At 39.5% G+C, this 27874-nt stretch overlaps 1 protein-coding gene across 22 annotated transcripts in view; it reads right to left on the reverse strand.

Moving 5' to 3' along the window:
* Positions 1–27874, reverse strand: part of EZH2 (enhancer of zeste 2 polycomb repressive complex 2 subunit) — a 59606-nt gene that overhangs the window by 19402 nt on the left and 12330 nt on the right. For 4 of the 22 annotated variants that reach the window (XM_068936052.1, XM_068936054.1, XM_068936050.1 and 1 more), the window contains exons 2-8: positions 11296–11419; positions 10615–10743; positions 7705–7821; positions 6183–6303; positions 3783–3926; positions 3123–3225; positions 2377–2540 (exon numbers count right to left, since the gene is read on the reverse strand). In XM_068936052.1, coding sequence (XP_068792153.1) covers positions 2377–2540; positions 3123–3225; positions 3783–3926; positions 6183–6303; positions 7705–7821; positions 10615–10743; positions 11296–11412 — 895 coding nt within the window. In that variant the 5' untranslated portion in view covers positions 11413–11419. Of the gene's footprint in view, positions 1–2376; positions 2541–3122; positions 3226–3782; positions 3927–6164; positions 6304–7704; positions 7822–8146; positions 8184–10614; positions 10744–11295; positions 11420–27874 lie in introns of those variants that run through there. The other 18 variants (XM_068936058.1, XM_068936059.1, XM_068936057.1 and 15 more) reach the window with 8 other exon arrangements.

The raw sequence follows: 27874 nt of genomic DNA on the forward strand, positions 1-27874 counted from the left end.
TGTCCAATCTGAAGGCTTCATAAATAAACTATATAGTGAATGTGTGAATAAAGCTTCAAGAGTTATCTTCACAATTATCAAATATGTTTTCATCAGTGACACTGCACATGCTGCATGATCTGCTTAAGTTATTTCACGTTGTCTTGAAACAAAGGTGTATTTAAACTGTCTCCTCAGCAAAAGCATGATTTTTTTCCCCTTCTTTCTACTATGGCCCCAAAAATCTAAAGAGATTGCTTATTTAGTCCTTTCTAACTAGAAGGCATGACTTAAAACGAAGCCTTGGACACAAACCACTTTGGAATGAACACTGACTCATTTAAGGGACCTAATAAAATCAGCAGCAGCAAGAACATAGGCAATCTTTAAGAAGAAAGACTTTGTTTTCCATCTGAAGAACATGAATAGAGAGAAAGAGAGCACAATACTTTTGGCTCAAAGGATGCTGCTACTGTGAGGGCTGAGGTCCCATAAAGGATTAGTAACATGATTCTGGACTGTATCACGGGTTGGCTCTTGCGCTTAAAAGCATGGCAAAATTAACACTATGAACCAGCCCTCTGCAGCATTAAAAAGAGGTCTCAGAGTTGGTCCCTGAAAGCTATGGACTGACAATATCAGGCTCCCTAGAGTAGCAGACACATCATGCCTACTTCAGTTCTATTTCTAAGGACCTGCAGAAGGCGACCAGGAAAGTGAAATCCATGTAAGTTACCTAAGTAACCAAATATATATGTATTTTTAAAGGAACCTCTGTCTACACTGGAAAACTCTTATGAGTTTATAAAATACTATGCAAAATTGCTGAAACCACTGCTCCAGAAGCCCTAAAAAAAAAAAAAATTCTAGGTGTAACTGGAAAAAAAAAGAACCCACACACTAAGTTTGAGCGATGCCTTCTTGTTGATTTAAAAAACAAAATCTTTTTAAAGAAGGAAAACTGGACTGGCACGTAAATTCCCTGGTAGACTATCACGAGTGCCAAGAACTTCTGAAAACAACAGCCTAAGGGTTTTACCAAGAGATAGCATACATCTTTGCTTCCCTGTCCTACAGATGAAGACTGTCTACAGAGCACTTCCTTGGAATGAGTCATCCGACAAAGATGCTTTTAACAATACGTATAGCTTCACAGGACATAATATTGAAGCTGGTTGGTCAAGGCAGCAGCTCTACCTCCAGAAACATCTTTCTGTTCTTAAACATTATTGACAGATAAGAGCTTTTGGGGTTGTATTTCCAGCAAGGGCTGCCAACAGAACGTAGGTAAGAAGTGAAACTTACTGACCAAACTCCAAAAGCTACAAGCACTAAAGAAACTAGGAAGAGTAAAAGCTTTTTTCCGCTACGAGCACAACTCCAATTCCTCCTCAAACTGAAAGGCAACTAACAGATACTAAAAAGCAGCAGCACTATGTAAAGCCTTCAGTGTAAAGTACAAGCACAGTGAGAATGCACGCATGCTGAATGAATAGCTGCTGACAAAGCACAAATATTTCCAAATAAGTAACATGTCTGCACAGTCACAGTGGAACATCCACAAGAGCCACTCAGTCAAGAGAGAAAATTAATTTGAAATGGAGAAGATGATAGCATTCAACTGCAAGTCTAAACCACTTTGTATTTGACTGTTAGGCTCCCCTTTACATTTGACTCAGTTCTCAGAGAAAGAATAGTCTCAAAGAGTACTTTAGAATCTCTTCTCATTTTCAACTGGAAACCAATATCCTTGCTAACACTCTTGTTTACTATTTCCCCCAAAAGAATGGGGTAACATGAAAGGGAATTCAATGGAAAGGCTATCACACTTTCTAAAACTGAACCATGTGAAACAATTCCTCTTCAAATCACCACAGAGAGGCAAAGTGGTTAGAAAGTAAGGGGGTGGGGGTGGGGGGAAGAAAGAAATAAAAAATAAAAAAAGATAAAACTACTCATAGATATTCAGCTTCTCTGCTGGAAAATTAAGCAAGCCTGAAGAACAACCAGATATTTTTATGGAGAAATATATTCCGTTCTCAGTTTCTCTGCACAAACAGTATAAGTGTAACACAGAGACAGTGCTGGAAGACAAGGTAGTTTTCTGGCAAGAATATAAAAAGAGAAGTAGCAACAGGTTGGACCAAGTCAAGCATTCTATGGAAATTCCTAAATGCAAAAGGATATCAAACTACCCCTAACAGGGGCATTCAGTTTTTTGAGATATAAAATTCACTGCAAAATGATGTTGATAAAAGCACTAATATCTGCAAAGTTCATAAAAGAAACTTGCGTATATTTTTTATTCTCTTGTTCTGTATTCCATCCTACAGCACTTTTAAGTTTCCTCAGTTCCAAAAAGCAAGAGATGTACAAGCCCGCTGCAATTGTACTTACGATGTAAGAAGCAATCATATTTAAAACAGCGCCTACAGAAGAGCGTGTGAAAGGAGTGCAGGCTCTGCTCCCTCTGAACAGATTTAGCATTTGGTCCATCTATGTTTGGTGTGCATTCAGGAGGAAGAGCTCCTGGAAGCTGCTGCTCTGTGAGCTCTTTGTATCTTGGAAGAAATAAATGGAAGTTATTTATTCAGTATAATAAAAAGATGAAATTTTTGACTGCAGCATCACTCCACGTTTTCAGTGACAAAGTAAAAAAAAAAAAAAAGAGAGAGAGAGAGAAAAGGTAACAGTGCTAGAAAGGTAACAGTATGTCATGTCAGTGATGCTGATGAACAAGTTATTAATTCCATACTCATTAACACAAATATAAAATTGTTAGGAAAGACAGCATTTACTTCCTAGAACTTCAATTCCCAAAAGGAGACTTTTGTAAGAGCACCTTTTACTTTCCCAACTCAAAAGAATGACATTCATTATTAAGCACCCACAGGCACCCACATTTTGATTGTTTGCAAGGAAGGCTAATGCAACCCCTCTTGATTGATTCAGTTGGAAGGAAGAGTCTCTCTTTAGTCTTGCCTAATGTAGCCAATTTCCTTCCAGTATCAGTTGCATATCAACTGCCATGAAACCTAGAAGCAGGGAGGATCACTCCTGATCATCAAATATTTAACAGAGTCAATAAATTCATGCTTTATAATGCAACACAACAATACATCCTAGAAGAAATCCTGTCTTACTTTTCTTTCAGTTCTTCTGCTGTACCCTTGTCTGGAAACATTGAGGAAATGGCTTCAAATATCTTGTCAGAAGGAAATTTCCGAGGTGGGTGGCTTTCTTTCTCTGTCAAAGAAAGAAGAAAAATATGGAAAACAAAAAAATTATATTTCTGCTCCGTTGCTACTTCAAGGAGGTGTTGAGAGAAAGAGGAACTTCTCCAAAATCCTAATAAAAAAAAGAAACAAAGTTTTTTATTTCTAAATTATGGAGAATTGGATTAAACTGCTTAAAGTGATCTTTCCTACTGACAGGATTGTACTTGTAAGATTTGGTCAAACCATTATTTCACCAGCAGATGGAGATGGCAGTTCAGAACTTTGCCAACTTTAGGATATTATTATTTTACTTTCTGAGCAGTACAAAAGCATTTATGAGATACCTTACAGATTTTTGAGCACTTGACTGTCTCTGTATGCAGAGAAACATAAATTGGCAACAGCACTTTTCATAGCATTCCTTATGGAAATCTTGAACTAAATGGCAAAGGAAATGATGAAGAAAATGATGCAACTTTAGGTCTGAAAACTATCAAGCAGAAAGGTTTGAACAAATTTAATTTACCAAGTGAGTAAAGAAAAGGATTTTATGTCGTGATTTTTAAAGTCTGCAGACAGACATACCCATCCTGTTACCTTCTCGATCTTTTTGCTTGTCATCTCTTTCATCAGGATTGTCATCTCCATCATCATCATCATCATCATCACTATATTGACCAAGTGCGTTGACCAGCTCAACAAATATTTCATCATTGATAAATCCACATTCTGAAATTCAGTAAAAGCGGGAGTGAACAGAAAAGCACAATGTGTACATGAATTATTTTTAATACTCCATAAACTTGACTTAACAAAACTCAGTATTTGGCTTTTAGACTGATAAATGGGAAGGAAGCCAGCTGATTTTATGTTCCTAACTCTCCATTCTTCATACTAACAGGCAAAAATAAACCTTTCTCTTCCCTACAAGAAAGAAAAAGGGACTAAACTTACTAGCCAGACTATTTAAGAGACTTTATGCTAGAATCCCAGTTCCAATATGGTCAGATTAAGCCAGTCTGGTATTGCAGGCAAACATACTACAAAGTTAACCTTCTTGGAGAGCTAAGGAATCCTCACATGGATTTTTCACTGGTAGTTCTATGCTATCCACTTCCCCACTACAGATCCCACTGGCAAGGTGATAAGAGTTCAGTTATATGCAACAAATTCAAGAGAAAATTGAAGGATACTATGCTGCATATCTGCTCATTAGCTCAGATTCTGCTGTGAAATTCAGGGGGCAGCACAGACAGACATAAGGCATTTCTGCAGGGAAGAAAATCATAGTTAATGCTAACAGAAAGCAACTGCTATTATTTATTTTAAAAAAAAGGGCGGGGCGGGGGGAGAAAAAAAACAGGGAACTGTGTGGGGAATTTAGTGCTTATCACCATCCTTTTGAACCTGGAGTGGAGGCGGGTGTCAGACTAACTTGTAGCAAGCTAATAGATATATTACTTTGTAGACAACGGAAACAGGCACATATTTCATTACAATGTTTCAAATAAAATAGTAAATATCTTTAAACAGAACACACAGGTTTAGCACGAATTTCCCTCCCCAAAAGCACAGTCACAGAACTATTTTACAGTTTTACCTCCTATGTGGAAGCTTTGCTGAATTACAGATTCCCACAGCATTTACATTTAATTACATAAGAATATTAGTTACTGGGAAAACAAAAAACCTCTTTCTACTTTAGATAAATAGTTATGATGGACTCATAATAGTCATTGCTATCATAAACTTGGGACAGTTAAAAGAAGATTAATTAAAAAGCAAGAATCATTTAATAATAAATCAAAATAGAATACATTTATTAATAAATCATTATCTTGACCTAACAAGTTCTCTGGGTGTCAGAGGACAAGTAAATCTAAAAACAATCAAAGGCAAAAATCCATGAGCTTGTATAAAGCTTGCATAAAAAGGCACCAGCTATCCTGAAGACATTAATAACAAGATTAACAGAGGGCAGAGAGTAGCATTTACTATTGAATCACAGCCTTAACTTTCACGAGCAGGACACAATGTACCCAAAAACATAGTCCCCTTTCTCCATCATTCCACTATTAACAGGAATTTAATCCATAAGGAACTTGCAAGAAACAATTACCTGCACTCAAAAAAAAAAAAAAAAGGAAAGAAAGAAAAAGAGAGTATAGTGAAAGGGAAAGCAGATTAGTCAGAGAAACCTTTCCAACTGTAAGACTCAGGCTCGTATGAGCCAGCTCTGAGTGGGCACTTAGAACAAGCAGATCTACTTGTTGCGGAGGTGGGGGGGGGGGGGGCAAGAAATATGCAACTAAAGGGTTGCTTACTCCCAGAGACCTTAGCAAATTCAAAGAGGCAGATGCTATCACATGTAGTACCATTCCTACACAAAATAAGAGGAAAAATACCTCTGTGAAACACTGCAATACATGAACAGAAGGGTACAGCTTTCCTCAGGTCTGTCTCAAGAGGAGGAAGTTTTAAATACCCAATCATCTGTGATAACCAGTGAAAAAAAAATTATTTCCACCATAAAAAAGGCAAGGAAAAACCTATGCAAATGGTTATTCTGTCAAATTACATTCGTAAGTGTTGTCATCAAAGTTCCATGTTCTTCTCCTGCCACTTTCTGCTAGGCAGGACGCATTCAGGGACATTATTATATTCCAGAGCACTGAACATAAAACTGAAGACCAAGAACTTCTCCAGGTAGAACTTAGCCATTATGATGAGTCACAGTACGTTCTTGGCAGGGGGAAAAAAAAAAATGTTCAATTTCTCCATACCACTTCTTTAACACTTTACAGCCTTTGAAAATGCAAAGCAGTATATTTAAATAAGGAAGACTGTTATACCCAATGTTTACATAGTATAGAGACTCTACAGATACTACTGTAACATACGAGCATCAGGCCCTATGAAAAAAAAATTGATAGCAATTATTTATATAGAAAGAAGGGATTAGTATACCTGAGTGTTTGGGCTCACCTCTGTCTCCATGCACTTTTCCATCATAGTTCTTGATCAGTTCTTCAATAAAGGTACCATCCTGGTCAAGCACTTCATCTCCCATATACGGAATGTTATGTAAGACAGTTTCATCCTCTACCTAGTACAATGATTACAATTATGACAGGGTAGCGTTCCTCAAATAATTTGTAAGATATGTCTTCATTTGACCATTTCAGCATTACTATTTTCACAATCTACAAGTGGCTAGTTATCACATTTAACAGACTTCACTGCTATAGCACATTATCACAATTAAATAAATAAATAAAACAATCCCCGTTGCACTAGCAGTGACTAGCTCAAGATACTGACACTAGCTCCTAACGTGAAGAAGGTGTTTGTGTAAAACCTCTACTACTGAAACACAATAAGCTCCCAAGCCTTGGGAAGGGTTCATCTAATAAGTTCTTTCCCCCTTCCTTGCTTCTCTTCCACTGTAACACGTGATAGAAACCACTTTTTCATTCTTTTGCTAGAGATGTGAAAATATGCTACAAAAATCATACACAAAAGGATACTAAATTCAAATAGTCTAAACAGCAAGCATAGAAACATGCCACAAACTACTTAATCTGAACTCCTTTGCCATTTTGCTTTGTCTGTACATAGACTAAATGTCTAATACTCCAGTATCCTATCAGTAGAATTTATGGACCTTGAAATTTAGTTTTATTTTCCAATATTTCAAAAGAATCTCCAACTGTTTAAAAACAAAAAACAAAAAAACAAAAAAACCCCACACTTTCCTGCTGCTGAATCTACAGTAGTGCAAAACATCCAAACACTGACGAATTGAAAATAAGTATTAAAAGATATGGAAGAAGTGTTTTACATGTACTGATAAAATCATTTGTTTTGAATCTCCTTGCTAAGATTATTACTATCATAACCATGTCAGCAAAGGCCATCCTATACAAAACGCCATGATAGAACTTTGTTATAAGCTAAGCTTTTCAAATAAATCAAATACCTATATCAGAAATCTATCTTTAGGGCTTGTACATACAGCGAAACTAATCAGAAGGACAAGCTATACCCCAGTGGCTATATAAGATCACCGTTATTTATGGTCACTATCTCATGAGTAAGTTTTCTTTATTCCGTAAGAATAATTGTTCTGCTCAAGGTACATTGGTCAGTTGTCTTTCTTACATAGACATATTAATATCCCTCAGAAAACATTTCTCATTACACTAATTATATAAGCTCTCTAAAATAAATCTGCATTTGTTAAATGCTATACAGTCCAGCAATCATCTGAATTAAATAGAACTCTCTCTTTACAGCAGGGTTTTCAAGATGCTGAGATTCAATGACATCAGAGGTTGAGTTTGTAATTTAAGTAATAATTATCTGATTTGGGGGAAATGAGTCATTATTGACATCAAAACGATACAAAGGTGTAACTGGCAACAGATTTACTGGCTTTTTAGTTCTAAAATTAAAATGCTCCTTTTTCACCAAATATTTCTTTTCCCATCATTTTTTTTAAACTTACCATAAAATTCTGTTGAAGAGGAGACCAGGAATACATTATAGGCACAGAAGCAACAGCATTGAGTGTCTTTAGTGGGATGACTTGTTTTGGAAAATCTATGTCACTGGTAACAGAGCACTGAAATAAGAGGTTGAAATTACACTTAAATAAAAAATAAAAAAAAGTATGAACACTCTACAGCATACAAAATCCAAACTGTCAAAATTAAACATATCTATCTCCTAAAAATGCATCAGTTTTTTAGGGAATAACAGCAAGAATAGGTTTAACAGACAAAAAGAGGCAAGAATTACTTTTTCAATAACTTCGTTAATAGATTATGGTGCTTTTCTCCCCATTATATATAACGATGCACATGTAAGTAGCTGCGACAGATTCACAGTCTCAGGCTATTCAGTCTGCAACACAGATCATCTTTGTTACCTCAAAACAGATTTAGTACCTGTTGCTGCTACACTGGTGTTAAGAGTGTATTTACTCAAGACATCAGAGAGGCAGCTGAATTCCCCTGGTTTTAGATCAATACACTGCAGAAACCACATAAGATTTATGTTAAAATAAATAAATTACACTTTACTGTCAGCAAGACTTTTGATTATGCTTACTGCTTACAAAAACCAGAGGAAAATTGAAAATTAATTCCTAATAAACAGCTCTGGACTTGTTAATGAGTTTTTAGCTATGGGACAGTATTTGGAGACTCAGAGGTTTATGTAGCCTCCAAAAGATAAACATGTCATAGAAATACAGACACCTTTTCTCAATTATTTGGACAGCAGTATGAAGAATTCTGAAAAAAGTTACAAACAAAAGCAGATAGGAACACACACAGCCAGGAAACGTTTGACAAAAGATTTGGAGGCAGGTAAAACAAAGTTTAGAACAGCTATCATAGCTACCTGAAAGGAAAAAAGGAAGTGGAGACAAAAGATCTTTCTCCTTTCCAGAAGGGAAAGATGAACAGAGCTTCACATTTCTAAAGAAATACACAAAGTAATGTAACAAACAGTATACAGAGACAGTACCCTGATAGAATGACAAAAGTCAGACTTTTTTTTCTAGCTGCCGGCAATAAAGTTAGATTTCTGATGCGTATATCAATACTAAAGACGCTTTCCTACCTTAATACCTTATATTCATCTCAGGTTAACATTGAATTTTCTAGCTAGCAATCTAGAAAATTTTTCATGCATTTCTAGAGAAAAATGAAAAGAAAAAAAAAAGGCAAAAAAAAAAAAAGAAATTCCTTTCATCTTTGGAACTAGAAGCCTCAAACTGACAGATAAGCTATGTCAAGACGACTCAACTGTTTGGTACTAAAACTCAGTTATGTTCCCCAGTTGCTCTGCTCTGGAGCTCAGTTCAACGTTCATTAGCCTAGCGCATGTCATGGTCTCTGGTGTTGCTGACCAGATTAGCCATTGGGAGCAAATCAAAACCTATACAGAGAAAGAGCTATGTCACTAGCGAGGTTCAGCAGTCTTTAGCAAACACGTGAAGGCTCTCGTAAAACTTTTACATCAGGTAACTCAAATTCTAGTCAATGTCCCATACAACTCTGAAGGAATTCAGCATATTTAAAAAAAGATTTTAAAAAAACTCTTTTAAAACCCCCGCCATTTCTCAGTCTCACTTCTCGTACTATAAATTATGGCAATGTTAAAATCAAGCACTAAAACTCTTCTAATTCATGATGGAGACTGGATTTGAATGAGGTACTTAGTGACGCGCTTCATCAATTCAGATAAGAAATTAACATAGAAGAATGCTGAATTAAGCTATTCCCCCCCCCCCCCAAAAAAAAAAAAAAAAAACATCCAAAAGTGATATGTTTAAAATCCAACTCTACTGGTGAGATATGACTACCAAAAAAACTAAAATTGGATGTGCACTTGTGTCACTTATTACAGAATATTATAAAAACTTCTGTTCCTACAGTGTATATGCAACATTTACACAAACATACGTACATACATATACACATGTAAAGGTGTGCATAAGTAATTGTGTTTAAAAGAAAATCCTCTGGCAAAGGTACTTTCCTGCTTACATTTGAACACACATGCACGTAACAAATCCCCAGTTTACCTTGAAAATCTTAGGAGATGAAAAAAGGTAAGTCTAATAAACTTCCTTGAAGGCTTTTTTAAGCTGTTCACAGTAATATCTGTCTAAATTCACCCTCCTGAGAAGAGTTAGCTCTTCATATTATTACATGTCAAACATCCTCAAATTGGCTCAGTTTGAAGAAGTGCCCGCAGAGCAATTGAGAAACAATATAAGTTAACGCAAGCTGAAAGCATAGAGTTAGGATGGACTTCAACCACCATTCAAGCTACTTATACAAAAGCCAGTTTAGGTGCTCAAACTGCATTGCCATATTGGAATTGATTTTTCACCACTCTAGTGTCTAATTTGAACGTGCAACATGGAGGGGGGCACCAACCTAATTAACTCTTTTTAGAATTTATGTGGGTAAATAACCAATCAGTATAAAGATGGCTTAGTCAAATGGTTATGTTCACAACTTTCATGTGCTTTAACTGAATAGCAGCCAGACTATCTCCTCATTTGCACTAAATACTTCTGAGACAAAGAGATTTGACTAAAGGATACTTAGCAATAATCTAATATTTTCAGGAGTAAAGATGCTGTTTCAGTTCTGCATGTAGTTCAAAGCTAGATAGGCTGCTATTTATTTATTACTTTCCAGAAGTCAACTGATGGATGTAAATAATAAATAATTCCTTTAAGAGACTCATAAGAAAAATATTTAGCTGCCAAGTCATGTAACACTGAAAACAAACCAATAAAAACAAACAAACAAACAAACAGCCAACTTTCCAGAAATAAAACAAAAATGTGCCGACAACCTTGTAACTGGAATTACCACAACACATGTTAACCAACCTCCCTGGTCCCGCGCAATGAGCTCACAGAAGTCATGATGTGTACAGGCTGTATCCTACGTAGTTTCCATTCTTGATTTAAGATCTCAGTTCTTTCCAGTATCTTCTGACGATTAGAATTAAACATACTCTAAAAATTAAACACAAATGTTAACCATTACATATAAATCAAGGCTTTGAACTCACCTGCTAATCTCTTAAAGCATCATAACATATACTGAAAAGCTAAGCACGAATGGAGAAGATGAAAGAAACGTGCTCAAAACTGAACCATCCTAGTTTTGTTTAAATGCCAGTCAGGCTCTTTGTCTTTCATTATCCCTTTCTCTGACTCTAAATATGTTTCCATGTTTAGAGACTTACAAGTTTAGCCACATATTCTTTCTAGTTCCATTTGGAAAGTAATTCCATGCTAAAGGAAAAGCCATACTTACTCTCTAGAATCTCTGCTTACATTCAGCATCTCTGATTAAATTAGATACAAATGTAATGTTAGCTATCACACCTGCTTATAAGGTCACAGAATTAAAATCAGTTTTCAGTTCATTAACAAAATATTTCATGAAAATGTTATTGTCAGTGCTAACTGCAAGACAACTTTGAGAGTCACACCAACCCACATTTCAGAAGAAAATCAATTTTGATAACAGTTTTTAAACAAAAGAACCAAAAGATGGCATACCTTTACTTCATCTGCACGTCGGAACCTCTTGAGCTGCCTCAGTCTCATATATTCTGATTTCACACGTTTTCGCCAACAAATTGGTCCTTTCTCAGATTTTTTTCCGGTTTGACCCATGATTATCCTACAAGTGACAATAGCATGTTAATAGTATGAATTCTGACCTCTCCACTTACAGTAGAGGTTAGAACGATGGAACAAGCAGGATAGAGACATTCCTTTAATACCAATCAGACCCTTGCAGTATGGTCCCAACTTTAAAAAGAAGAGGGAGGGAAGTGCATGCTTGAGTGGTAGACACTTGAAAAAAAAATAGTTTGAATCACAAGTCGGTGGAACCACTTACACATTTTGCCTTAAGCACCTCTAATAGCTGTATACAGAAAGATTATGGATTTTAAAAGGTGAAGAACAAGTCAGGATTCCCACTCGAAAGAGATATGCTGGCTTGAATCCTTGCAGGCAGTCTTGCAAATTAACTTCTGGACAGCTATGTTTAAGAAAAAAATCTTTTCTTCCTCACAGAGTTTGCCCTCTTCAGACAAATATCAATCCCTGCAATAGGCTTTTGACTAGATTTCAAGTGGAGAGAGGTACCCCTAATACAACCCTCCCAGACAGCTACTCAAGCTCCAAAAAGATCTACATACGTACTTAGTTTTGGAACAGTTAGAATAGAAGACCTACATTCTCAATCTCTTTTTCCTCCCCCTCTTTTCCTATAAAAGGTACTCTAATAACATGCAAATTGTCCAGGTGGACACAAAGAGGACACAGATTCTGCTTTTACTGATCAACTTTCTAATACTAAGAGCTTTATTTTTATATTTTTCAGGACTTTTGGCAATGAAGTTGTATTTTTATATTATAACCCAAATGCTTTGCTAGAATATGCCAATCTGCTCAGTGTTTTTCAGAATGAAGCTCCATATGCTACAACAATGCTGGCAATGACTATTTTGACAGCATCCTGAAACAAAACCACTACATCAAAGATAGGCTTCTCTTCAAGAGCCGCACTGTAACAACCCATGGTATTTCACTGAATAGCCTGAAATAGCATTCACAATAGCCTTCACAGACTGTAAGGCTGAACAAAAGCCCAGTTGCCCACCAGTAATATATTATCAAATAAGCATAATCAATTTGAGGAGAAACAATCTAGCTGTTATAATTATGAGGATAAGTAAACATGAACAGAGCAAGTGATTTGCTGTCTTCTTCAGGATGGATAGTAAAACGTTCAGTGCTACCTTGCCACCACAGCTCCCTGACAGTCACAAAGACAATTTTATCCAAGCTATTGAAAGTTCTTTGCTGTTGTAGGCAGAGCTCGATTTTCAATAGTTTTGTATAATAACTTTTTTTTAGATCTGATGTGATTTCTACCTGACTTTAGGATGATCTTGAGAAGGAAATCCATGCAACCTGTTTATTCTCATGACTAGATCTTCATTTATATTCAAAAAAGGTAACAGCTGTCTACTACTGTGTATCCATTTTTATGCAAGATATATTAAATGATTATACTTTATCAGAAAGTTTGGGGGGGGGGGGTCATTTTCATCCTAAAGGCAGTGTTACCAGCCCAAATCATAGCAAGTATCCTAAGAGGAAAAAAGTTAAGGTATACAAATAAGTCTTGCATTATGCCCTAGCATCTAACCAATGCAAAGGGAGAAGACTGAGAACCAGCAGGGGGAGTTAAAACTAGAGCAAAATGCCAAACATAGTTGCTTGCTTCCGTGCCTCCAGGCAGCAAGTCGAATCTACACTTTTATTTCATTTGCCACAACACATGCAATGATAGGAGAAAGAGATCTTTAAAAATAGAAATAAAAAATCCCAGTCCACTAATGTTAGAGTACTGTAAATAGGAAAAAGTGCTTAAAAATGCACCATGATATTGATTAGAGGACAGCATAAAAGTATTGTGAAGTACAGCAAACATGCAATATGCTATATTAAGCAAAGCAAAAATGCAGAAAAACATTCCCTTCATCATAATTAAATCATACGTAGAATAAATATCACTAAATGACAGAAAGAGAGAATCTCAATTTTTAAATAATAGGGAGCTTCAAAATCACCTTGGTCAGATTCAGTCACAAGACATGGAAAAATTATCAATGAATTCAAAAGGCAAATGAAACTTCAACTGACATTACCAAATTAGCATAACCCATAAGAACAAAGCATGGATTATGTTCACTTACTAATACCACATCAAATACAGCCTTTATCATCCCAGTTTCTTGGAGAATAACAAATGACACAGGCTGTAAAAAAAGCTTTCTTAACTAAAATTAAATTGCCAGATAAGCCCCACTCATCAAAATCAGAAATGTATGTGGAAATCATATATAATTAGATTAAAAACAACAACAAAAAAATCAAACAATTCCCATACTTTGTTTCATATAACTGAAATACAGCCTCAGAAGACCCTACAAATAAGGCTCTAAGACTTGAGGAAATAAATCCCACTTGCTACACAAATTCAATCTATTCAACTATTTGGTCATGAACATCACTGTTACTTGATGTGCTAAAACAGTACGAAAAATAACACTTCATAGGAAGACAAATACTTCCTTTTAAAACAGCATAACTTCTGTACACTCAGGTCACTCATCTGAAAAAATATGGACTTACAGGAACATTCTCCTCTTACACTAGGTTCAGCTGCTATCAGGGTGCAACATACACAACTAATTTAATCTTTGAGGCACTCAATAACAAGTCATAGAAGACAAAAGAGCACTGTTGTTTACGCAGAGTTATAGGGGAAAAAAGTTATTCATCTGTTCTAGATAAAATAACTGCCAGTGTGCAAAGATCAATGGGCAGTGCATAGAGTTAAATAGGTATAAAACAAATTAGAAAAGGTCTTTTTACATAGTCAGTCACTAGGAAGACAAACACCACTGAACAAAAAGGAAATATATACACATACATATGCTGTAAAAAATTATAGCTAAGAAAAGAAATAAAACATCATGAAGGTGTTTGTATAATGCTAATTCCCACAAACTCCAAAAATTTATCAATGAATGTTCTTTTTAGAAGCAGTTTTCCAAATCAAGTGAACTATATTTGCATAGCAAAATAGGTGGGCAGCTGCACACCACGGAATATGAATTACAATGTTGTAACACATGTATCGTGGTAACATGCTAATTCTTTTTTTGCTCCTAACCTCAGAAGAAAGTATGATAAAAACAGTGGGGGATGGGGGGAAATTTGTATAGGACATAGGAAATCATTAATTTAATGATTTATAACAATATATGATATATAATATATAACATTGATTAATAATAATCATTAATAATAAATGAGAGAGCAGCCAACAGAGGCAGCAAACAGATGCAGCAGTTTGCGCAGCAGTGCCTGGGCTCTGCCTGGGCCTTTTGTGGACCTTGTTGGAAGTTGTGGAGGCTTTCTGGGGACCCCCGAGGAACTAGACGGTGCTTGCTGCTAGCAGGAAGGGAGAGCTAGGCAAGGACTCCTGCAGGGGGCCTTGACTTAACTTCTCCTGGGAAGTTCTAGCTAGGTGGGGCTGCTGCTAACGAGCTCTCTGGGCTGCCCTGGTCAGAGGGAGTTGGGGCTTTTGTTTCAGGTGGCTCCTGATTGGGTGGCTCAAGCACCCTTGTGAGTCACTGCTAGGCAGAGGCCTATATAAGAGCCAGGCCTAGAGCGCAGCTTGCAGAGTACAGCCAACAGAGGCAGCTGTTTGTGCAGAAGGGTGCCAGAAGGCAAAGAAGGCACCTCTCCATTTTGCACAGTGGTGTGTCCTTCCCCAGGCATGGTCATGACATGCTGCAGAGCACATTCCCCAGTGGCTGCGGGAGGTGCTGCATCAGCTGTGTCTGAGGCTTCAACCCAGACAGACCCTCAGACAGCAGATGCAGCTCTTGCAGGTGTCAGGCTGCAGGGAGTGCCTGGGGCCCCTCTGTGAGGACTGGGCTGACAGTCAGCTCTCCTGTGTGAGGTGTGCTGTGGTCGACCAGTTGTGTCACCAGATAAAGGAGTTACGGGAGGAAGTTAGTAGGCTGCGTAGCATCCGAGAAGATGAGCAGGAGATTGACAGGGTATTCTCGGAGACTGTGCAGCTCCAGGAGTCCCCACTCCCCACTGCAGCGGAGTTGTCAGAGGGCTCAGTACCGTGTGTAAAGGTGCATCATAACACTGTTGAAGAGGGCTGGAAGCTGGTGACCTCTCGTAGAAGGAGAAAGGCTCTTGCTCCTCCTCAAGACTTACTCTTGAAGAACAAGTTTAGCGCCCTCCAAGCTGAGGAGGAGCTGGGCATGGCTCCAAGGGAGGCAACTGGCCTGGCAGACCCTGTGCCGTGCAGGAACACCCAGAAGAAGCGGCAAGTGATTGTTGTGGGTGACTCCCTGCTGCAGGGGACAGAGGCACCTATCTGCCGACCTGACCTCTTGTCCAGAGAGGTCCCCTGCTGCCTGCCAGGGGCTCGAATAAGAGATGTCATGGAAAGACTGCCAAGGCTTGTCATGCATCAGACTACTACCCTCTGCTGCTCTTCCATGTGAGCGCTAACAACACAAAAGGCAAACTGGAAGCCATCAAACAGGACTTCAGAACTCTGGGAATGGTGGTGAAGGGTCTGGGAGCCCAGGTCGTTTTCTCCTCAATCTTGCCTGTGAGGGGAAAGGATGGGAGGAGGAGTAGACGAGTTTTCCAAGTTAACAACTGGCTGCGCCGCTGGTGTTGGCAACAGGGCTTTGGTTTCTACGACCATGGGACCCTGTTTGAAGATCAACAGCTGATGGGGAGCGATGGGATCCACCTTACCAAGCGGGGCACGCGCGTCTTTGCCAACAGATTGGCCAGCCTGGTAAGGAGGGCTTTAAACTAGGCAAGATGGGGGAAGGGGAGTGGTATAGTGGCAGGAGAGTCAGTAAAACACCGCTCAAGTCAGGATGCCTCCAGCGGGTGCATACAGCCAGGGGAGACAGCATGGGACATGGCTATGGAGGATCCTCTGGCACCTCTCCTGGGAAGCTTGCATGCTTGAGTGGCTCTCTGAAATGCCTGTATACCAATGCACGCAGCATGGGGAAGAAACAGGGAGAGTTAGAGATCTGTGTGCAGTCGCAGGGCCATGATCTCATTGCAGTTACAGAGACATGGTGGGATAGTTCACATGACTGGGATGCTGTCATGGATGGCTATGTGCTTTTTAGGAAAGACAGGCCAGGAAGGCGAGGTGGTGGAGTTGCCCTTTATGTGAGGGAGCAGCTAGAATGTATGGAGCTCTGCCTCGGGGTGGATGAAGAGCAAGTTGAGAGCCTATGGGTAAGGATTAAAGGGCAGGGTAACATGGGTGACACTGTTGTGGGGGTTTACTACAGGCCACCTGACCAGGAGGAAGTCATCGATGAGGCCTTCTACAGACAGCTGGAAGTAGCCTCACGATCACAGGCCCTGGTTCTCATGGGAGACTTCAACCACCCTGACATCTGCTGGGAAGACAGCACAGCTAGGCACAAACAGTCAAAGAGGTTCCTGCAAAGCATTGATGATAATTTCTTGACCCAGGTGGTGGAGATGCCAACAAGGAGAGGTGCATTGCTAGACCTTGTACTAACGAACAAAGAAGGTCTAGTTGGAGAGGTGAAGGTTGGGGGCAGCCTTGGCTGCAGTGACCATGAGATGGTGGAGTTCGGGATCCTCCGAGGAGGGAGCAGGACAATGAGTAGGATTGCAACGCTGGACTTCAGGAGAGCTGACTTTGGCCTCTTCAGGGACCTACTTAGGGGAATCTCATGGGGTAGGGCCCTAGAAAGAAGAGGGGTCCAAGAAAGCTGGTTAATATTCAAGCATCACTTCCTCCAGGCTCAAGAGCAGTGCATCCCTCTGAGGAAGAAGTCCAGCAAAGCGGGCAGGAGACCTGCATGGATGAGCAAGGAACTCCTGACAAAACTCCAGCAGAAGAAGGAAGTGTACAGAATGTGGAAAAGGGGACAGGCCACTTGGGAGGAATACAGGGACGTTGTCAGAGTGTGCAGGGATGCGACAAGGAAGGCTAAGGCCCAGTTGGAATTAAATCTGGCAAGGGATGTCAAGGACAACAAGAAGGGCTTCTTCAAATACATCAAGAGCAAAAGGAAGACTAGGGAAAATGTGGGCCTGCTGCTGAATGGGACGGGTGCCCTGGTCACAAAGGATACAGAGAAGGCAGAGTTGTTGAATGCCTTCTTTGCTTCAGTCTTCACTGCTAAGGCCAGTCCTCAGGAATTCCAGACCCTGGGGACAAGAGAGGAAGGCTGGAGAAAGGAAGACTCTCCCTTGGTGGAGGAGGATCAGGTTAGAGATCTTTTGTCCAAACTTGACATCCACAAATCCATGGGCCCCGATGGGATGCACCCACGAGTGCTGAGGGAGCTGGCGGATGTTATCGCTAGGCCACTCTCCATCCTCTTGGAAAGGTCCTGGAGAACAGGAGAGGTGCCTGAGGCCTGGAAGAAAGCCAGTGTCACCCCAGTCTTCAAAAAGGGTAAGAAGGAGGAGCCAGGAAACTACAGGCCTGTCAGCCTCACCTCCATCCCTGGAAAGGTGATGGAACAGCTCCTCCTGGAGGGCATCACTAAGCATCTGGAGGACAAGAAGGTGATCAGGAGTAGTCAGCATGGATTCACCAAAGGGAAATCATGCTTGACCAATCTGATAGCCTTCTCTGATGGGATGACTGGCTGGGTAGATGAGGGCAGAGCAGTGGATGTTGTCTACCTGGACTTCAGCAAGGCTTTGGACATTGTCTCCCATCACATCCCTATAGGTAAACTCAGGAAGGGTGGGCTAGATGAGTGGACAGTGAGGTGGCTTGAGAACTGGCTGGATGGCCGAGCTCAGAGGGTTGTGGTCAGTGGTGCAGAGTCAAGATGGAGGCCTGTAGCTAGTGGTGTCCCCCAGGGGTCAGTCCTGGGCCCAGTCTTGTTCAACATATTCATCAATGACCTGGAGGAAGGCACAGAGTGCACCCTCAGCAAGTTTGCTGAGGATACTAAACTGCGGAGAGTGGCAGACACACCAGAAGGCTGTGCTGCCATTCCGAGGGACATGGACAGGCTGGAGAGCTGGGCCGAGAGGAACCTCATGAAGTTCAACAAAGGCAAGTGCAAGGTCCTGCACCTAGGCAGGAATAATCCCATGCACCAGGACAGGCTGGGGGTTGACCTGCTGGAAAGTAGCTCCACCAAGAAGGACCTGGGAGTGCTGGTGGACAAGTTAAACATGAGCCAGCAATGTGGCCTTGTGGCCAAGAAGGCCCATGGTCTCCTGGGGTGCATTAGGCAGAGTGTTGCCAGCAGGTCGAGGGAGGTGATCCTGCCCCTCTCCTCAGCCCTGGGGAGGCCTCACCTGGAGTCCTGTGTCCAGTTCTGGGCTCCCCAGGACAAGAGAGACATGACACTCCTGGAGAGAGTCCAGCAGAGGGCTACAAAGATGATCAGGGGACTGGAGCATCTCTCCTATGAAGAAAGACTGCGAGAGCTGGGCCTGTTCAGCCTGGAGAAGAGAAGATTGAGAGGGGATCTCATCAACGTGTACAAGTATCTGAAGGGGGAGTGTCAAGAGGATGAGGCCAGCCTCTTCTCCGTGGTGCCCAGCAACAGGACAAGAGGCAATGGGCAGAAACTGAACCACAGGAAGTTCCACCTAAACCTGAGAAAAAAATTCTTCACTATGAGGGTGACAGAGCATTGGAACAGGTTGCCCAGAGAGGTAGTGGAGTCTCCTTCGCTGGAGATATTCAAAACCCGTCTGGACGTGATCCTGGGCAATATGCTCTAGGGGACCCTGCTTGAGCAGGGAGGTTGGACTAGATGATCTCCAGAGGTTCCTTCCAACCTAAATGATTCTGTGATTCTGTAATTCTCACAGTATGATTGATCTATCACATTAGGACTATAATCAAATGGCACTTACAATTGCTAAAGCCAATTAAGAGCTTGGCCCAAAAACTCTATGTCTAGAAAACTTTATTTGAGAAACTGGGATAAAAAGTATCATAAACAAGGACAGCCTATGCTGAGTTAGAAGTGCAAGAGGCAAAAATGAGACAAAGATCGGCTTTTACAGACAGGCGCTGGAAACTACCTTCATCCCTGGAAGGAAAAGTAATTTGGAGGATTAAAAGATTTTGAGGAAACATCAACATAAAGTCAATCTCTGGTAGCAAATTAACTATTGCGTATGCTGTACCAAGTTTACTACTGGTACATTAGCACTAGTACCTGGCTGCACGAAAGACCCTTCCCAAGTAACTTTCTCCCATCATTTCTGCTGTTCACATTGATAAGTACTCTGAGCTGCAACAAATACATAGCTTTCATCCTGTTAAACCAGAAAAAAGCCTATACATATTTCCATTAAAGCATGTTGTACTGGACTTGCAGCTAGGACTGCAAAGCAGAAAAGCTAGTGGATAAGATCTATCTGTCAGAACTAGTCAAATTTTGATATAAAAATAAAATTTCAAGATATTCCTTACAGTAGCACAGTTGCTCAAGCAATACGTCTAAATACAGTTAAGCCTGTCTTATAAGAATAAGATAGTATAACGTTAAACAGTTTCAACTTGGCAAATGAAAACTTGATACTGAACTATCTTAGCACAGCCTCCAGGTCACGTCTCTCTCTGTTCTCATTCCCCCTTCTGAATCCTGCTACCAACTTCTATTGTTTTACAATCTTTTTCTTTCTTACTTGTATGATCCTCTTTGTACAAACGGCCTACAGAAACTATGGAACTGCTTAAGATCCCATCCTGAAAACACTTATCCAAAAGAAACAAACAATGCAGCCAACTCTCTTTATGGACAGCTTTTCTCTGAATCAGATAGTAGAGAGAAAGCATAACTCTAAAGCAGTTACATTTATAAAGAAGGTTCACTTCCTGAAGTGCAGAATGACTTCCTTGCACCACCTTCAGTAACCATGCCTGACCTTACCTTGCTTCACACTAAGGAGGGAGACCGTGACAAAATTTCCTGTACCCTTTTGCCAGACCCTGCACTGGGTAGCACTGGGAAACACAGTGAGACACTTGCCTGGTCTCCACTCCCCATCTCAGTTGATTCTAGAGTCAATCTGGTGCAATAAGTAGTCTGGTGCTGAACTGTCTGTTCCAATAGGGAAATCATTCTGATGTCAAGGAAAGCCAGGAGTCTCCACTTCAACACAAGAAAACACTTCTTTACTGTAAGGATGGCTGAACTCTGGAACAGGCTGGCCAGAGAAGCTGTGAAGTCTCCATCCTTGGAGACATCCAGAACCTGACTGCATGCAGTCCTGGGCAGCCTGCTCCAGCTGAACATGGCTTGAGCAGAGTGGTTGGACCAGACAATCTCCAGAGGTCCTTGCCAACCTCAACTATTCTATGAGAAGTATGCGTCGCATTTAAATGCAAAGGCTTAACATCTGGGGTCCAATGGTGCACAGAACCTAAGTAGTCCTCCCAAAGCACATCACAGCAGAATTCAGGTGGCCCCTCACTGTTCCTTACAGCTGAGTGTTTCCACACTGTGCTCTCCAGTACTACCATTCACACTTTTCCATTACTTGTAATACTACAGCTACCTAATTCTCCAAGTTACAGAAATTTCCAGTATATCTAAGTGCATGGGACTACCTTTGTCCTCTCATTAGTTAAGTCACTAATTTTAAAGAGTATCATCAAATACACTAAAAAAAAAAACAAAAATATTTCCCCTCTTTGGCCAATCAGTATTTTTAACTACGGCATTATGAATGAGACATACTCAACCTACCAAAAAACCAATCAAACAAACAAAAAAACCTACAAGAATAAAATATAGCTGTTCCTTTAAGTTTCCATTCATGCTTACACATCTGGAAATGGAAAATACCAAAAAAAGGCAGTGTCCTAGTGCGTGCATGTTTGTTTTTTGAATAAACTCTGCTAAGAATTTCCTAATGAAGTTATGGACAAGATCCATACGCTTTACAATAAGCGTTAGAGAGACTGAACGCTTTTGAGCTTAAATCAGTCAATTACTTACTTTCAGTAGCCAAAGCGTGTACACTACAACTGATAAAAGTTCACAAGGAGAGACAACAAAGTATAGAAAAATGTCTGTTTGAATTGCTACAGAATATAGAAATAGCTTTATTTAAAAACAATATCCTTTTTTTTTGACCATTTTGGCAATATCCATCAGTGACAGACAAGTACAGAGATAATTCTCTAAATTAGGCAGTCTATTCAAGCAGTCATACTGCTGTTAAATACTTTATTTAGGTTTCTTTGGCTGCTCCATCAAATTTCTTCTGAAATTTGAAATGAAACTTCCTGAAGCAGAAAGCGTGGCAGAATAAACGAAGGGGCCTGCCCTTTTAAAAGGGTACTATCAGTTTTTAATTATGCCTAATATTACACAATATTTCCAGTAGTAACAAAATTACATTATGTTCCTCCTATTTAAAATTTATTTTTGGTAATATTTAAAAATTAAAACATTATGTGCACAGTGCAACTTCTCAGCTCTTATTTGTCAATGATTCTACATTCAAAAAGTTATTTATATATACACACACGATACCCTAGGGCACCAAAGAGCACTCTTAACTAACAGCTTCAGCATTTCTGGGAAGAGGAAAAAAAAGGGAGGGGGGGGGAGGTGAACATAAAGCCCCAAAGAAAAATTGCATATGCTATCTGGTACAACCTGAATAAAAAATAACTCATCATGTTTTTGTTGCCTACAGCTATGAAGAAGTAAAATAATCAGATTAAAGCGGGGTAGGGGGATAGAGAACACACTTCTTCCTCCCATAAAGCCAAATGTGAATGCATCTGCATTTGCTTCTCAGAACCTCCAGTGCTAAGGAAACTTATTTAACTGCACAGCACTGCTCAGTGAACTTGCACTGTTTAGCTTCTAGACCAGTTCTAGCTCACAGTTAACCTTCTCTGCCCTGCAAGTATGCCCATAGCTCTGTGAACAGTAATATACCTCCGCTCAGTTCTCTGCACTGGAAAGCTCAGAGCATATGTCTGCACTGACTTCAAGAACTGTCACTTCAGACGCATAACCTTCTTAGCTTAGATTCAATGGTACACAATGAAGGTACAATTCCAAGTAATTTCCTCAGCAGTAATAGCATCTTGCTATGATTCCATCCTTCCAAACCTTTTATTCCCATCCCAAAACTGCCCATTGAGATTGAGCTGCATCCATTCCACTTCTCCCAGGGATACACACTAAGCAGGATCAAACAGATCCACAATAAATAAAAACTTGTCCTGTGATTATTTTGCTACAGTACTGATCATTTTGATGAACCCATCCACAACTGAGGCTCCACAAACACTTGCACACAACACTGAAGCAAGAAGGAATTGTTGGGAATTCCGACCAATCCTAGGGAGAAACAACAGTGCATGAAATTACACCATAAATCAGCACAGGTTGTTATACACAGGTTTGCTCTGGGATGGCAGATCTGCACTTGAACTGTAAGCTGTTATCAGATCCAGACAGCATGAACGTCCCTCAGTCTGAGCATACGTAATCTCAGTAATGGAGAAATGATTGTATATTAACTCTCTCCAAATTCATCATTTAACTTCTTTAGGCATCAATAAAACTTGGGTTTTAGCTTAAAAAAAAAAAAAAAAAAAAAAAGGAAAAATCCCCTTGCATGCTCTTCCCCAAAATGAAAAGCAATGTCTTTTGTTTGAACAACAGAATTTAGGTCAACTTTCACATTCAGCTCATATTAAACCAAAAAAGAGAATTTTACCAAGAGAAGGGAAGAATTAACAAGATTTTTCCATACACCTCCCCTCCCAATCAATACTTGCTAAAAACACTGAAAGAGACAGTAATTTGCAAGTATCAAAATCAACACGTTCAGCTTCGACCTAAAAAAATCTGATGAATTCAGTTCAAATGATCCTCGTGTATTACAGGATTTCACACAGCACATAGTAACAACAGAGTACATAAATACTACCAAATAGTTGTTCAACTGCAGCTAAGCATTTTTGGCTATGTTGAATCAAACTTTATTATTTAGAAATTTGGAAATTTTTAGTATTTTACTACATGCTCTCTAAATGCAAACAACATAATACTCTTCTTGATCCTCTTCTAAAACCTTCTAGAGTAAGCAGTTTCCAATAGACTTATTATTCTTATCAAGCACTTGAAAATAAACCATCAATAGAACACATAAGCACTGCCAAATTTCAAAAAGCTGACTGAAATTTTATTATTATTTACTGCTGTAATCTGCCAAGCAACTATCAGACTCCTTCATTTAGCTCAAACTTCTTGTGAGCAGTGTGCAGAGATCCAAGAAAAATCTACGGTCAAGAAACAATATTATTCTCTTGGGCTGAAAATTGTTCAGTGCTCCAATTTCAGAACTGCTCACTATTTCCACACTAAGTTATGCAAGTTAAGGGGGAAAAAAAAATTACACTCCTTGCACCTCAAAGGCCTTTTTCACCTGTGCTATCAGGAGACAATAAAAACATGCTTAAGAATTTTGTAGTTGCTTGTTCCTCTACTTTTTGGATTTTCTAAAGAAAAACAAACCTATAGCACTCTTTCAAACTTCTCTGCATAAAATAGCACATTCTCATTTCCACAGGAAGAAAAGTATTTCCAAGGTCACTCTCAGCCTGTGTGTTTCGGATACCAAATCAGATGGACTAACAAAATCTCTAGCTCTGAAACCAAATAGCATAACAGAGTTTTTTTTAATAATAAATACTCCACTACAAATAAACGGCTACAGCACATTCAGTCTTTATAGAATTAGGCATACGCAAATAGATAACAGTAAGACGTAGTGTGTTTTTTACTGTTCTTTATTATAGAAAGGTGATATTATAGGTTTACAGTGCAGTTCAATGTCTTTTTTAAACCAAGAAATCACTAAAAATACTCACTAATACTTTAAAATTCACATGAAGTTGTGTTATTCCATATGCTGAGGTTCCATATCATTAGAAATCTTTAAATTGAGAGAGAAATCTTACATCAAATGCTAAGTTAAACTGTCTTCCACAGTCTGAGCATTTGTGTTAGTTTTACCAGAAAAGACATCATCTGTCTTCAATATCAACGTCCTCTGGCCATTCATTTCCACCTCTACTCTGTCTCCTCTATTGCAAGGGCTTAAGCACTTATGATTCCATTCAGCAAACTAGGTCAGGAAAAAAAATCTGGCCAAACAGCCCAAAAGATAAACACGTTTAGTTTTTAAATACTATTCTTCAACAAAATCAGTTCCACAAGCTGGTTTGTTCAGCAGCCACATGAATTCTTGTGTCAACACAAGAGAAGGGGCAAGTCTGGGGCAGGAACAAGAGGCAAATGATTGTAATTAGAGAGGGCAGGAGTTTAAGTGAGTCCTGCCTGCAACAGGAGCGTTCATAAAGCCATATCTTCTCTCTACCACTCAGTTTTACCAGTGCATAAAAATCCTTCCTATCAATTGGAAACAGGAGACATTTACAAATCCACATGCCAGCTTTGCCACTCTTCAGCCAGATAAATGCCATCAGGCTTATGTTGGCCTACGCAGGCTTAACCTATATTGTGCTCTCTTTGACAATATCTAAAAGAAACTGACTGCATTCATGAATGTAGGCTATGAAGGTAACTCAAAACACCTCATCCGCCCTTCCTCACCCAGACAGGCTTCAGCAGTTGCGAATGACTTAATATAACACTCATATAACCAACAGCAGCATAACCAACTCTAAAGAAATTCCATGGTCTGCAAGAATATTCTTGAGTATTCAAAAGATGGAAACTGCTAGACAAGCTGCTGTCAAAGAAAGAACTATTAATTTTGACACACTGCCTTTAAAAAGAAGAAACACCAACAGCTTCAGATGTACGAGCCATAATCTTGAACCGAGGAGGAACGTCTGTGTACCAAAGCGATGCCCAAATCTCAGGATACTTTCTCTTCCGTCCCCTCAAGTTAGGGGAGGATCTCTTTAAAAGCCGGCTTTTCAATCGCAGCATGAGCAACAACCACATCCAAGATATTTTAGTGCCAGCCCTAACACCAATACAGACTACTGACAGTTGTAGAGCTTCCAGTTAATCTGGCAGCACCAAAAGCAGAAGGTATGCTGCTATAAATAGGCATACTTTTATTATGAGCAGTCTCATCAAAATTAAGCTATTTACTGTAATACATTTAATTATATGCAGTTATTATTCGCAACACTAAATTACATTTTAGCTAGTGGAATCCCTTCAAAAGTGGCAATCTGTCACTACTTTTTTTTTTTTGATTTGATATAGCAAGGACTTTAAATTTTTGCTTCCACTAGAACACGTTTGTCAAACTCAGGGCCAATGCATTCTTCCCTCCCCTGACAAATGCATAATCAACAATTCCTAGTGCATTAACAGCTACCTAACGGAATTTAACTTTGGAGAACATCTTAACTGAACCAAACCTAAGCAGCACATTCATTTATCTGCTTGCTTTTGGAAGCTGATGACAAATAGATTCCATGCTTCCTCTCTTCACTGTCCGTTTACATTACTTTAGCATTTCAGATAGAAACTGCATGACAAATATGATAAATTTTATTGTGGTGATCAGTGACATCAAGGAAGACTTTTTCTGCCCCAAAAGCAGCAGATTTTCGTAGCTGGATCAAAAGCCAGAAGGGCTCATGCCATGGCCCGCTTAGCGCCCTAACTGGCGGGGAAGAAGGAACATGCAACCAGGGACAACGGGGAAGAAAAGCAAATCCTCTGTCGATGTCAGGTAGCTCATCTTAGCTGCTTGCCTTAGACTAGAACACTTATCTTCCATTCCCTGTAAAACATACTATTTACACCGCGTAAGATTTATTTTTAAGTTACAAGGCTTTTCACAATCAAAGCAGTTAGTTTGCCAAATTACTTCTGTGAGAGTAGAGAGATAACATGCTTCGTGCTATCACTGGCTCAACTAAAGATTGCTCTGAAAAGATGTAGTAGCAAAAAACAACGACCATGACACCACACACCATTCCATGACTTGTCTACATTAAGTTTCCAGTAGAAGACTAGAAGATCAGGACAGATGTCTTCAACAAATGAAAAACTGGCGTAGGCTTGTTCAGTTCAGTTTCGTCTCATATCCTGCTATCGCATCCCACTACAGCCATTCACAACAACTATATATTCAAACCACCTTTACAATTGTGATTTTTTCAACTTCTTTTTATTACAGCAACTCTAAGGCCTCAAGGAACGTTTCTGCCTATTCTGAATAAAATAATTTAGGAATTAAACTCCTAAATAGACTTTTTTTTTTAAATTTGTATAATGATTTTCTTTGTTTCTGGGCCTTGTCAAAAACTGGAAGAGTCACTTCAAGGATTTCAGCCAATACACGAGCTAATTAAGTCCCTGAACAGCATGCTTTCTTACACAAATCAGAGCTAAACTCAGACAATCACAGGAGTTGAACGCTATTCCAGCCCTTCTACTGAGCCATGCTAACCTATGCTAAATTAAAGTCCATGAAGCAACGAACACAAGTTTCAGCAAGGGATTTTGTTTAGACATAGGCAGAAAATTCTTCACAATTTGTGTGGTCAAACATAGGAACAGATTAAGCAGAGAGGTTCTAGAATCTCCATTTTTGGAAATAGTCAAAAAGGTATCTGTAAAAGAGTGTGAGGTTAGATGAGATTACCTCCCGATGTCCCCTCCAACCTAAACTATTCTATGAGTCTATGTTACATTTCTGAACTGGATACCTCATTCTCAAAACCAAGGATCACATTGCTGATGCTATGAGTTTGCTTGTCTTTTAAATGTGGATTTAATATTTCAGAAGGTGAAAAGGATCGGCACTGCACTCTAAAATGCTTGACATTTCTATTAGCTATAGGTACAATTTGGAAAATACTACTACTACTAAGGGAATAATGGTTTGTGAATGAAAATGCTTAAAAGCTTAATCAAACTGAACTCTAGTTTTGTGCCTAATCAGGGACTGCTCTTATCAGTAGAAACATTTGCTATATTGCACTATCTGCTTCAACAATGCCATGAACTACTTGCTTCACACACTCCTTTCCCACTACAATCCAGTCTTGTTTGTTCATTTGAAATAAGCCTTCTCTGCTTAACAGCACAGCTGGAACCTTCAGTTCCGCCTCTTACAAATCGCTACAACAAAAAAAGATTAGGAAAGCTCTTCTACATTTAAGAATGTAGCCTAACTAGGGTGCTACATACTCTCCATAAACTTGCCAATATGTTAAAAAAAAAGATGATAAAAGTACTTCACACAGCCTTCCTTCTAAAGCTAGACAGGGCGAAAGAACATGATTTTTTTTCTGAAACTAGAACAGAGAATGGCTGAGAATCCCAGAATGGCTGAGGTTGGAAAGGACCTCTGAAGATTACCTAGTCCAAACCCCCTGCTCATGCAGGGTCACCTAGAGAGCTGTAACTCTGCAAATTCTGCTTCAAAAGCCAGTTATTCACTGCCTAAATTAATCCATCAGGTAGACAGGCTGTCTCACTCAAGACAAAGTATTTCTGAAGTATGG

The sequence above is a fragment of the Struthio camelus genome, chromosome 2 (assembly GCF_040807025.1).
Source record: "Struthio camelus isolate bStrCam1 chromosome 2, bStrCam1.hap1, whole genome shotgun sequence".
In the NCBI taxonomy this organism is placed as follows: domain Eukaryota; kingdom Metazoa; phylum Chordata; class Aves; order Struthioniformes; family Struthionidae; genus Struthio; species Struthio camelus.